Source organism: Cervus elaphus, chromosome 5 (genome assembly GCF_910594005.1).
Source record: "Cervus elaphus chromosome 5, mCerEla1.1, whole genome shotgun sequence".
Lineage (NCBI taxonomy): Eukaryota > Metazoa > Chordata > Mammalia > Artiodactyla > Cervidae > Cervus > Cervus elaphus.
The window spans coordinates 99,604,092-99,617,663 of NC_057819.1; the positions used below are offsets into that span (position 1 = coordinate 99,604,092).

A 13,572-nucleotide genomic window follows, 5' to 3' on the forward strand; every position below is an offset into this window, starting at 1 on the left:
GCCGATTTCCTACTTGCTTGGTCCAGTTTTTAAGAAACTTTCTGACTCTGCAAGACCTCTGGGAATGAAGGGTGGGAAGAATTTCTGGTCTTTTCTTTCAGGCCCAGAACCACTCGTTCCGTTCTTCTCCATCTCCACCCTCTTAGCTTCCAAAGAAGCAAGGTCAAAAATCACAAAATATCCCTCAGGCATCTTCTCAGAGTGCTCCTCTTATCTCAAACCAACTGCCACTCATAAACCCATCAGTCACTGGTACTGAACTGAGCCAAGGTTATACATCTGTTAATCTCCTCCTCTCAACTGTGGGGCAGAAACCACACTGCTAAACTCACCACCCTTGTATCAGGTGTATCTGGCACTTAATGGACTCAATAAATGTTAACTGAATGAATGGATGAGTGAGCAAATGCAGTTAAGGTTTCTGCTCTGATCCCAGCAGCTGGGTGCTACAAAAGTGGGTCCAAGAACCCCTCACCACACACCCTCACCCATAGCATTACCCATTTGCTCATCCTCAAGCTTCATTTGGCTTCCCAGATGGTACCAATGGTAAAGAATTCACCTGCCAATGCAGAAGACATAAGAGATGTGGTTTGGATCCTGGGTTGGGAAGATTCCCTGGAAAAGGAAATGGCAACCTACTCCAGTATTTTTGCCTGGAGAATCCCATGGACAGAGGAGCCTGGCAGGCTACAGCCCATGGGGTCACACAAAGTTGGACACAACTGAAGCGACTTAGCACACATCCACAGCTTCATTTGGTGTGTATGACTTTCATGCAACCCTTGAAGATAGAAGGGACAATAGTCCCTACCAAGGTCCTCTGATAAGGATAAATTCTCACTGTGAAACATCTGTACCACAGAAAACCCCCCACCACTTCCCCGCCAGTCCTGGCCTGGCTTTTCTTTGCATCTGGAAATTCCTTCCATCAGTCAACAATTTATCTTCACATGCAACACAGAATCTGTTCACTAGGACCTGAGATGTATTTTTCAAAGGGCATAAAACCAAGGATGAAGGAATACATGATTCATAGCAGTTGCCTCTGGTGTTGGGTTTTGGGTTAACATTTTTCTTATTCTTTTCTATAGTTTCCAAAATTTTTTCAACAATAGATTTGTATTTTTATAATAGAGGAAACTTAACAGTCTTTTTAACCATGTAAAACCATTCCTCTTGATACAACTGGAGACCTTTCCCTTCCAGGTAAGGGAAACATGTTACAAAGCATAGCTGATTTTAGGACTTGCCTTGTGGTCCAGTGGCTAAGACTTCGAATTCCCAGTGCAGGCGGCCTGGGTTCAATCCCCGATCAGGGAAATAGCTCCCATGTGCCACAGCTAAATCTAAAGACCAAAGATCTCATATGTCACAACTGAGACCCAAGGCAGCCAAACAGATGAATAAATATTGAAAAAAAGATTTGTCTTCAACCCCAGTCCCACCCACCTTTCTAAGCCCAGCTTTGCTGTGAGACTAACGAGCACACACCATCTGGCTCTGAGCAAGAATTGTCCCCAAGAATCTCAGAATCCCAGAACCTTTAGTGGATTTCCCCATTCCTGTTTTACTACATTTATCCTCAGGAATGACTTGATTAATACATTATGTCCCCCAAACACACAGATTTGAAGACATCTTTGACCTACCTTTTGACCTCATCTTCCTCATTCAACTACCTACAAAATGCCATCTATTAGATCTCCAAAAGGTCTCTGGTGCTCATCTTTTCCTCTCAGCCTCACCACCAATGCCTTGATCCAGACTTTTATTCTTGTCTGCTTGGGCTACTGCCAGAGGCCCTTCACTGGGCCTTGCTTCCAGTCCAGCTCTATTGTTTCCCCTCAAATATAGTAACTTTAATTCTTCAGAGCAGTTATAAGGTTCACATCAAAACTGAGAGGCAGGTATAGAGATTTCCCATATACATATGCATCACCTCCCACATTATCAATATCTCCCATTAGAGCAGCACACTTGTCATGATTGACGAACCTACATTGATACATCATTATCACCAAGTCCATAGTTTCCATTAGATTCACTCTTGGTGTCATAAATTCTGTGAGTTTGGGTGAATTTATGATTGTATCTACCACATAAGTACCATACAGAGTAGTTTCATTGCCCTGAAAATTCTGTGTGTACTGCCTTTTCATTTTGATCTTCTGTCACCCACGGCTGAGACGAGTTTTCTAGAGCACAGCGGCTTCAGTGACTGGCATTGTCTCTCCAATACATACAAAAAAAGAGTGTGTTCTTTCGTACAGATGCAAGATTCCATGATCTTGTCCAGATTTCCCTTCCCCATCTACCTTTCATTTACCATCTCTGCCCTCCATGCCCAACCACTAACACAACTCTCTCTCTTCACTCTGCCTGTCTTCCTCCACACTCTTGCTCACTGTTCCCATTGTTTGGAATGCACTTTTCCTTTATTTCTACCTTTCCCCCAAATTCCAACCATTTTTCAAAGTCCAATTATTTAAATGCTTCTTACCCCAGGAACTCCTAGTCCAAACTCATTGCTTGTGATCTGAACTACATGACAACTTTCCAAGGGCCTTCTTACTTCCAGTCTCTCACCCTTTCAACCCAACTCTTACACCATTGCTGGACTATCTTGATCTAACATTATTTGAATACATCAGAGTTGCCTTCCCTATATTTTCCTTATGTGTGGTGTGCTGCTAAATGGTTAACAGCCAGCTCAGGGTAAAGGGACCCTGATTTGCAATATTTGCCAACTTCCATGGTGTAAATACTTCTGTGGTGCCAACTTTAAGTTACTAATAAGACTTTATTGAACTCAGAATTAGTAGGAGATGTGCACAGTTGGTTCTCATATGCCTATATAAAAGTTTCCCTGGTGGCCCAGTGGTAAAGAATCCACCTCCATGGAAAATCCCATGGACGGAGGAGGCTGGTAGCTACAGTCCATGGCATTGCAAAAGAATTGGCCATGACCTGGCGACTAAAGACACATGCCTATATAATCAACCTTCACCACACCATTGATTCCCATTTACAACTCTTCACTGACATTCTTTAAAATACTCTTTGTACTATACTTGCAGCTCTTTGTAAATCTAAAATTATTTCAAAATAGAACTTTTAAAAAGCCTACCAAAAATGTCTACCAGAACAGATTTAGACTCACTTCTTGCTGACAAACTTCTTTTCAGCAAAATGTGGGTACTCTCTAAACTGTTACCCTCTGAGAAAGGAATGAGGAAATAATGAATGCAATTAATTGCCAAGACATCCTCCAAAGCCAATGAAAGTCTATAGAGAGAATTCCTTTGCAGTCCAGTGGTTAGGACTCTGCCCTCTCACTGCCGAAGACCCTGGGTTCAGTCCCTGGTGGGAAACTAAAATTCCACAAGCCATGCAGTGAGGCAAAAAAAAAAAAAAAAAAAAAGTCTACAAAGGGTAACTGGAGAGTTTTTCAAGAATATTTGAATTCTAAACTCGGTGGGTGGGTGTAACCATAAGAAGGTGGGAAAGGAATGTGATGTCATTAAGACAAGACAGAATCTGACCAATTGTATTTTGAATCAATTCTCAAAATCAGTTCTTGTCTTCTGTGTGGACTGAAGACAAATACTCAGTGTGCAAATCAGGAAAAAAAAAAAAAAAGGCCAGAAAGATTGTCTAATAATTTTCAGGGGAGTTTCAATCCAGGATTATCACTATTCCAGGATTCTTTCTGAAGGTGAGACAGGTAGGCCTCTTTTTCACTGAAGACAAAAGCACTATGGTCTTAGAGCTGTCATGAAGTAAGGGCAGTTAATTCCTTTACTTTGATTTCAAGGTTCCTTGACTAGGTTTTTTCTTTCCACTTATATTTTCTTATAGAGAGGATGAACACAGATGTTCTGTTGTCCTTGACCAATTCAATTCATTTATAAAGAAGTTGATATGCCATTTCTTTGTCAATTTTTTGTGAGTCCACTTGGTTTCAGTCAGGTGTACCTTCACTCAACGTTAAATTTACAATGTACCAAATAAATATTTGCCAGGCACAGTTCTAGGAGTTGGGGGCACAATGGTAAACAAAATCAGCCAGACTCCTGTCCTTATATATGTTATATTCTAATGGAGAAGACCAGACATTAATAAAGTAATCAAACAAATAAATGGATTTGTGGTAACCAACAATCTGTGGTAAATGATATAATGTTTGCTATGAGAACATACAACACAGGAAGTTGGCTTAGTCTGGTAGGTCAGGAAAGTGCTCCCTGAAGAAGTGACTTGATTGGCAAAATAAAATGTTGGGGCTTACAAAGCAGAGGACTGTACCCTGGGCTCTGGTAATTCCATAGATGCAATGCCAGCGTGGTCTCTCAGATACTGATTGTCTTATCACTCTACAACACTGTGCAATATTTTGCCCTTCCCTTTCTCTGAGTGTGAATGTCTTAGCCTTCTGTCAAAATTATTTGTGCCCCTTCTTTTTTTGAATGGGAATTGTTGGGAGCTGTCATCACTCAGCCCCTTTTAAAATCATGGAGCTTGTGACTTAGGTCACCTAGGACTCTTTACCAATGTCTCAGAGAAGTGACCCAATTAAGAAGAAAGATGACATTACGTTTTTTTTGGGGGGGGGGCCACCCTGTGCAGCTTGTGGGAATCTTAGTTTCCTGACCAGGGATCAAACCTGAATAGCCAGGGAATTCCCAACAATACATTTTTATTTTTTAAAAATAATTTTGTGTATTTATTTAAAGTATTTATTTTTGGTGGTGTTGGGTCTTCGTTGCTCCTTGGGCTTTCTCTAGTTGCAGTGAGAGGGGACTATTTTTCGCTGTGGTGTGTGGGCTTATTGCTGTGTCTTCCCTTATGGTTGAGCCCAGGCTCTAAAGTGGGAGGCTTCAGCAGTTGCAGCACACTGGCTCAGTACTTATGGTGCCTGGCTTAGTTGCCCCACAGCATGTGGGATCTTCCTGGACCAGGGATCAAACCTGTGTCTCCTATATTGGCAAGAGGATTCTTTACCACTGAGCCACCAGGGAAGCCCCCAAATAATACATTTTTTAAAATACATTTTTAAAGTAACAGCTTTATCAAGATGTAATTCACATATGAAACAATTTAATTATTTAAAGTGTACAATTCAATTTGTTTTCAATATCTGAAGAGAGCAAGCATCACTCCAATTTTAGAACGTTTTCATCACACCAAAAGACACCCTCTGCTCCTTTCCTTATAGTCATTAGTAATCTCTCTCCATGTCTTCATATCTCCCTGGGCACCAGGCAACCACAATCTATCAAATTTTGTCTCTATGGATTTGCCTATTCTGGACATTTCATGTAAATGGAATAATACATTACTGTATGTGATCTTTTGTGACTTTTATTTAGTATATGTTTCATAGTTATGCCATGTTGTAGTGTGTACCCAGTACATCATTCCTTTTTTTTCTCTTTTTAAAAAAAAATTATTTTATTTTTGATTACTCTGGGTCTTTGTTGTTGCACACAGGCTTTCTCTAGTTGTGGTGAGCAGGGGCTACTCTTCATTGTGGCCTGTGAGCTTCTCTTTGCAGTGGCTTCTTCTTGTGGAGCACAGGCTCTAGGTACGTGGGCTTCAGTAGTTGCAGCAGGCAGGCTCAGTAGTTGAGGTTCAGTTCAGTTGCTCAATCGTGTCCAGCTTTTTGCGACCCCATGAACCGCAGCACAGCAGGTCTCCCTGTCCATCACAGCTCCGGGAGTTCACTCAAACCCATGTCCATCGAGTCGGTGATGCCATCCAACCGTCTCATCCTCTGTCGTCCCCTTCTCCTCCTGCCCTCAATCTTTCCCAGCATCAGGGTCTTTTCAAATGAGTCAGCTCTTCGCATCAGGTGGCCACAGTATTGGAATTTCAGCTTCAACATCAGTCCTTCCAATGAACACCCAGGACTGATCTCCTTTAGGATGGACTGGTTGGATCTCCTTGCAGTCCAAGGGACTCTCAAGCGTCTTCTCCAACACCACAGTTCAAAAGCATCAATTCTTCAGTGCTCAGCTTTCTTTATAGTCCAAATCTCACATCCATACATGACCACTGGAAAAACCATAGCCTTGACTAGATGGACCTTTGTTGGCAAAGTAATGTCTCTGCTTTTTAATATGCTGTCTAGGTTGGTCATAACTTTCCTTCCAAGGAGTAAGTGTCTTTTAATTTCATGGCTGCAATCACCATCTGCAGTGATTTTGGAGCCCAGAAAAATAAAGTCTGACACTGTTTCCACTGTTTCCCCATCTATTTGCCATGAAGTGATGGGACCGGATGCCATGATCTTAGTTTTCTGAATGTTGAGCTTTAAGCCAACTTTTTCACTCTCCTATTTCACCTTCATCAAGAGGCTCTTTCATTCTTCACTTTCTGCCATAAGGGTGGTGTCATCTGCATATCTGGGGTTATTGATATTTCTCCCAGCAATCTCAGGCTTTATTTGCTCCTCAGTATGTGGAATCTTCCTGGACCAGGAACAAAACTGTGTACCATGCTTTCGCAGGTGGATTCTTATGCATTGTATCACCATAGAAATCCTTCATTCTTTTTTATTTTTGAATAATATTTCATTTTATGGATATACCATATTTTATTTATTCCTTCATCAGTTGATGGACTTTGAGTAGTTTCTACTTTTTGGCTATTATGAACATCTGTGTACAAGAGTTTTATAACTGAGGTGAATTCACATTTTTAAATAAACAGCTCAGTGGTGTTCACTGCATTCAACTTCACAGGTTGTACAACCACCACCTCTATCTAATTCCAAAGCACTTCATCATTCTAAAACCCCATGATCATTAAGCAGTTACTGACCATCAGTCTGCTTTTTGTTTCTTTGAATTTACCTATTCTGTGTATCTCACATCAGTGGAATCATATGTGACTCTTTTGTTTGGCTTCTTTTACTTGTAACATCTTCAGAGTTCGTCTGGTTATAGCATGCATTTATACTTCATTCTTTTGTGTGATTAATATTCTATTACATGTATACACCACAGTTTGTTTATTCATTCATCTGTTGATGGATATTTGCCTTGTTTCCACCTTTTTACTACTACTGAATAGCGTTAAGTACTTTCCTACAATGATTTGAGTACCTGTTCTTAATTTGGGGGTAATATAACTAGGTGGAATTCTTGGGTCATATGGACGTCTTTGAGAAGAGCAGGAATTGGACTTTTAAACAATGCACCCAGGAAATTTTTTTCCCAAAGGAAATGGCAGAAATTTCAGAAAATTGAGTGGGAGAATTTGGGGGTGATAGTAGAACGTGCTACATAAATGTATTAATTCAAGCTAGTGTTCGTAGTGCATATCTACCATGTCACCTCTTAGACAGGAACCAGATTCAGGATTTTGGATTCCAAGCCCAGCTATTTAGTTGCTTTTCTTGCTCCACAATATTGTCCACCAGTCTACGGAAGCAAACAAGGTAGCCACGAAGGTAGTGCTGAAAATCTAGAAACTAGAGGTAGACGACTACAAACTTTCAGGAAAAGCAGCAGCTTTCTTCCCTAGAACGAGGGCCAGGGAAATTCATTGCGAGTTTCTGGTTTCATGGTCACCTCTTATGAAAGGGAACATCAATGGGATTCTATATACCACACTTTATAGAGAATTCTCTTCTAAGAGGGGGTGTGTGTGCGTGTTTGAGAGTCGCCCAGTCGTGTCCGATTCTTTGCGACCCCATGGACTATAGCCTGCCAGGCTCCTCTGTCCATGGAATTCTCCAGGCAACAATACCGGAGAGGGTTACCATTTCCTTCTCCATTTTCTCAGGGTGCTCGTAGACAATTGTTTGGAGACCGCAGAGGACAGCTAAGGGAAAAGAGAAATGCCATGTAAATCTTATTCCAGGATTCAGCAGAACTGCCTCTATGGAAGCCATACGGACCAATACGGACTAAGAGTTTGAACAAGATGGTGGCTGGGACGGGACCGCTCTATCTTTCCGGGTGAAACTCTATGGCAGAGTAGAGGCGCACAGTTTTAGAGAAGTGAAGCTGAGATGGGTGGTAACTCGACCACACTAGCGCGCGGGGAAGACTGAAGCGGAAAGAGCTCTCTCGCGCATGTCTGGAACGGGGGAGCAGGGGGAGAGGGATGGGTTTTGCGACAAGGGGCCCACCCCACAGTACAAGTTTTCTGAAACGTGTGAGTCTTCCAAGTCCAGCTAAAGTCGAGGTGGGGCGTTTCCTAAGACGCATGCGTTCTAGACAAGATCAGCAATACAGTGGCGTGGTCTTTTCAACGCCTGGCGTACAGACGACGTCTGAGGTGGAAGGGGCGTTCAGTATTCCCAACACGCATGCGCCTTGAGGCTGAGGCGTTTCCTTCAGAGGGTGTGGAGTGTAGGACTCTTTATTGCGCAGGCGCAAGGGTTGTCCGGTAGGGCTGGTGGTCTAACACGGGGAGGGCAGAGGAGGTTGAAGGGATTAAAAAACCGGATGCGCCTGCGCGTTGCCTACTGGTGGGACGAACTTAGGATTTGTGAGGGGCGGGGTCACGTATACGCGTCATTGGATGGGTAGGTGGGAGGGAGGGTGGAGAGCAGGGAGTATCTGTGCGCTTGCGCAGTGCGGGGGTGGAGGGCGGAGGAGATAGCTAGCACGCTTGCGCGGCTGTCACAGGGCTGCTTGGTTGGTCAGTGGGGAGTCGGCGCCTGCGTACTAAGACCCGTGTGCAGCAGCGGCGGCGGCGGTAGAGGCGGCGGCGGCGGCGGCAGTGGGCTCGGAGGCAGCGGTTGGGCTCGCGGCGAGCGGACGGGGTCGAGTCAGTGCGTTCGCGCGAGGTGAGAGCGGGCAGGGCGCGCGTGCGCGGAACCTTGACTTGGGCCTGGGAGTAGAGATGGGACTGCGCGAGGGTCGGGGAGGGGGCAGAGGGGAGCGGCGGCCGCCGCAGCACGGGGTTCCGTCTGCGAGCCGCGCGAGGTGCGGAGAGACTTGGGCGCGCGACCCGGTTGGCGCGCGAGGTGACGGTTGGGGCTGGCCGGGTGACGTTGGAGCGACGCAGGGCGGGGGACGGCGAGCCGCGAGGCCGCCACGCGGGAGAGGCCGCCGGGCGGCCACGCCGGGGCAAGAGCCGGGGGCCAGATCGGCCCGCCGGGGCAAGGGTACCTGCGCCGTTGTGAACCGGGAGCCGCGAGGCCACGTGAGGTGGGGGAGGGGGCTGTTCGGTGAGAGGGCATGGGGGGGGGGTTGGCGGCTGGCGGGGGGGGGGAGGGGAGGCGGCGTGGCTCCGGCCTGGCGCGGCCTTTGAGGACGGGGCAGGCTGCAGTACCGGAAGTGCCCCCCACGGGAGGCTGCCCTCGGGGTCGGAGGCCGCATGGCCGAACGTGGACGGGGGCCGCATGGCAGCGCGGGGACCCCTCCCCCCAGGTCCCGGCCACCGGAAGCCCCGGGCGGCCACATGGTGGGCGGGAGCCGGCAACCCCCAGCGCGGAGAGAGTTGGTCTTCGCGGGCGCCTGAGGGAGCTTGGAATTTTGAGGAGTGGGAGAAGCCGAAGGCCCGGACCCGGATCACCTCGGAGAGCCCGCTGTGGGCATGTTACGGCTCCCCCCACCTCATGGACCTTTGGAGCTTTCCCCCCAGCCCTCCTGTGAAGTGAGGCGGCCAGCCAGGTGTAAGTGGCGCTCGTCCGTGCTGGGAGGCCAGAGAAATGGGGAAACCGAGGGCGATTGGACGGGAGCCCAACTCTTCTCGTACGTGCCGACGGCGCCTTAAAGTCCCGGGCAGATGAGTTACCCGCTGTGATAGGTGCTCTTCACCTTGTCACTGTCTTTGTCGTGGTGTCTGACCTGAGAGTGCCTGGTTTTACGGTCCTTAACTCTGCTAGCCTAGTTATAACTTATACTACTCACTACTACCAGCAGTTTGCTTTCATTTTATTGTCATTCACCACTCCCCACTCCCCCACTTTCTACTGACTGTACAGGCCGGGCCTGAAAAGCCGACAGGACTGATGCATCCTGGGAAAAGTGGGAGGGCCCTTGAGGAGAGGCTGGGTTCCTGGGTTCCCTTTGGGAAACCAGAGGTGTTTGGCAGGGAGATCAGTTAGAAAACAACTTTGCTTTCTCCCTCTCGGCTGCATCTGCAAATGCATGTTGGAGAGGCGGGAATCCCCCAAAGCGGCCTTGTGGTTTCCTGTACCAATGACGGGCTCGTGTGTGGATAGAGTGGGGGGGGGTGTAACAGACGGGTGGGGCTCCCAGTCCTCCGGTCTCCACCCCCTTCCCCCCCCCCCACATTAGCCCCGCCCTTTTGCTGGCTCATAGCTGCTCACCTAATTATAGCCCTGGTTATGTGTGGGGAACAGGGGTGGTTGGTTTCAGTGGCAAGTAACACCTGAGCCCTCCCTCGACCAAGAATTAGGCCTTTGCCCATATCAGAGATTTGGGATCCTAAATTCCTGGAGCTTTTTGTACTTCAAGCCACCCTTTTAGCTTTCATTTGGGGTGGGGATCCAGCTTATCTCCACTGCCACATACACCAGTTTTTTGGTATTTTGATCTAATCAGCATTTAGTCTAGAAGCTATTTTACGTGTGTAAAGGGATAAAGTGCTGCGGGGGGAGGGGGGGGTGAAGCAATGTTTCTAGAGTGGAGTGGGATGGATTGGAGACCCTGTTAATTCTTTCCTTACTGACCCTAGTTCTCTTCTTGACTCTAGTTGGAATCGTAGCCTCTTAAAATGGCAGATGATTTGGACTTCGAGACAGGAGATGCAGGGGCCTCAGCCACCTTCCCGATGCAGTGCTCAGCATTACGTAAGAATGGCTTCGTGGTGCTCAAAGGCCGGCCATGTAAGATTGTGGAGATGTCAACTTCCAAGACTGGCAAGCACGGCCATGCCAAGGTTAGAATTTCATTTCTATACCTTGCCTTCCTTACCTGCTGTCATCAGTGCTAACCCTCTATCTTACTTAGCTCTTGTATTATTACCATCTGGCTCCTTGTGGTCAGTACTCAGCCCTGGACATCTTTTCCAACTATTGCACCAGCCTTCAGCTTCCTCCTCTGTTCCCTCCTGTGCCCCAGCATCCTTGGAAGCCCCTTCCTTTCTCCATCTTTGTGTGTCTCCAATTTTTCTTCGTGGTCGTCTATGCTCTGGCTGTTCAGTTGCTCTTTTTCCTGGCCTTTGCTTTTTGTATTTGTCTCCGTTTGAGTCTTTTTAGGTGCTTTTGGTTTCCATTGCTTTGCCCATGTTTTCACCGATCCTAACATAAAACGCACCCCTCCCCTGGCAGGGCACCAGTGCACATCTCTGCACCTCTGTACGTCACTGCTCCACTCTCCAGTTCCAGCTTTCCCATCAGATAGATCTCTGATGCAAGGTCAGAGTGCCTCTACCTGCCCCGTCGTGGAGCCTGCTTGCTTACTTAGTCAACATTTTTCTTTACAGCTTTCCTTGTAACTTCAGACTCCCCACCCCCCACCCCCACCCAAAGCTTCAACCTGATTCATCTTTGAATTTCCTCTGCTTTTGTTCCTTAATCACTTTTTCTGTCTTCTGTTGACTTGGCATTCATCATGGGTTACCCGCAAATGTCTAGATCATTCTCTGTTCTTTCTGGTTTCCTTATTTCCTATATGTGTAGTTCTGTTCTCTCCCAACTCCTTTTATTTTCAGCTCTTATTCCTTCCTGTTTTCTGAACTTTCTTATTTCCTACCTTCCAAGTTCTTGGCCTTTTATATTGATGTCAATAAAACTTCTTGTAAACTTTTACCTAGGTTCCTCCTACTCCCCTAGAATCTTGGTCTCTTGTTAATGTTTTGATAGCTTGAGGTAACTGCTCCAAGGCTGCCCTACAACCTTACTTGTGTGGTTAGCTGCAATTTCAGTAGCAGTCTTTTGACTTCAGGCTCTTTTTAGAGCCCTTTAGTAGTGAGCCTTTTAGTGTTTTCCTTTTTGAGTTGACTGGTTCAATTCCAACTCTTCTTTGTCCTGACAACCTAGTGTGACTTCCCCCCACCAGCCAAGGATCTCCTCCATCCTAGAGTATAAATGGATTTCTCTTTGATGTGATGTATACATACAGGTCCATCTGGTTGGTATTGACATCTTTACTGGGAAGAAATACGAAGATATCTGCCCGTCAACTCATAATATGGATGTCCCCAACATCAAAAGGAACGATTTTCAGGTATGTAGGTGATGTGATTGTAGATGGTTTAGGAGTCTGGGGGGAGTAGAAGTTGAGACTGACCAAAGACCTTGTGCTGAGAGAAGGGAGATGGGCAAGAGAGGGTATTCGGTGTTCGCTGTTTGCCGCCCTAGTTTGCCCATCACACCCTTCATCCTCAGGCTACTTGGGCTCATCTTCAGCTTTCTTCTCTGTCTTCCCCTAGCTGATTGGCATCCAGGATGGGTACCTATCACTGCTCCAAGACAGTGGGGAGGTGCGAGAGGACCTCCGTCTGCCTGAGGGAGACCTTGGCAAGGAGATTGAGCAGAAATACGACTGTGGAGAAGAGATCCTGGTATGGTGCCCCCATCTTTGTACCCAGCTTTGTTCTTTGTGCTTCTTCCCCTGCTTTGCACTCAGACATGACTCCCCTTCCCTGTGCTCTCCCAGATCACGGTGCTGTCCGCCATGACAGAGGAGGCAGCTGTTGCAATCAAGGCCATGGCAAAATAACTGGCTCCCAGGTAAGTGTGACTCCCCCCTTTCACACACTTTATCTCCATTAAAGAGCTAGATTAGTCTTAATGGCTTATTTTTTGCCCCCCAGCATGGTTCTGCCCCCTCACCCTTTTTCCCTGTGAAGGTTTATCCTGTCTTACCTGGTTTTTCTCTCCTACCCAGGGTGGCTGTGGTGGCAGCAGTGATCCTCCAGCCTGCAGAGGCCCCCTCCCCCAGCGTGGCCCAGCTCTGGCCTGGCTCTTGGCTGGACTCCTCCTATACGATTTATTTGACGTTTTATTTTGGTTTCCCCTACCCCTTCAATCTGTCGGGGAGCCCCTGCCCTTCACCCTGCTCCCTTGGCCAGGAGTGAGTGCACCATGGCCTTGGTGAAGCTGCCCTCCTCTTCTCCCCTCGCACTACAACCCTGGTGGGGGAGACGGGGTGGGTGCTGCTTGTGGTTTAGTGTTTTTTGTTTTTTTTTTTTTTTTTTGGTTTTTTTTTTTTAATTCAATCTGGAATCAGAAAGCTGTGGATTCTGGCAAATGGTCCTTATGCCCTTCCCCAACTCTTACCTGATCTGACCCCTTATTTCCTCCATAGCCCTCTATCCCAAGCACCACCCCCACAGACTGGGGACCAGCCCCCTCCCCTGCCTATGTCTCTCCCCAGATCCCTTTAGATGGGGAGGGAAGAGGAGGAGAGGGGAGGGGACCTGCCCCCTCCTCAGGCATCTGGGAGGGCCCTGCTCCCATGGGCTTCATCCTTTCCTGCGGGCTCTCTCCCCGACACATTTGTTAAAATCGAACCTGAATAAAACTACAAGTTTAATATGAAGTCCCCAACTCAGGTACTTTTTCGAATTAAATGGGTATTTATTTGGAAATTTGAAGAGTACAGGTTGAATGAACTCCGCTGCTCAGTTCATTACAACCAA

At 46.9% G+C, this 13,572-nt stretch overlaps 1 protein-coding gene across 4 annotated transcripts; it reads left to right on the forward strand.

Moving 5' to 3' along the window:
• Nucleotides 1-8,603: 8,603 nt before the first annotated feature.
• Nucleotides 8,604-13,472, forward strand: EIF5A (eukaryotic translation initiation factor 5A). 4 transcript variants are annotated; one of them, XM_043903681.1, is made up of 6 exons: nucleotides 8,604-8,803; nucleotides 10,681-10,866; nucleotides 12,051-12,155; nucleotides 12,361-12,492; nucleotides 12,588-12,661; nucleotides 12,819-13,472. In XM_043903681.1, the coding sequence occupies exons 2-5, from the start codon at nucleotides 10,702-10,704 to the stop codon at nucleotides 12,648-12,650; spliced, it is 465 nt and encodes a 154-aa protein (XP_043759616.1). In that variant the 5' UTR covers nucleotides 8,604-8,803; nucleotides 10,681-10,701; the 3' UTR covers nucleotides 12,651-12,661; nucleotides 12,819-13,472. The 4 variants fall into 4 exon arrangements, 3 of the variants coding, with proteins under 3 accessions (XP_043759616.1, XP_043759617.1, XP_043759618.1); XM_043903682.1 differs by lacking the exon at nucleotides 8,604-8,803 and adding an exon at nucleotides 9,022-9,167; XM_043903683.1 differs by lacking the exon at nucleotides 8,604-8,803 and adding an exon at nucleotides 9,430-9,634.
• Nucleotides 13,473-13,572: the final 100 nt, after the last annotated feature.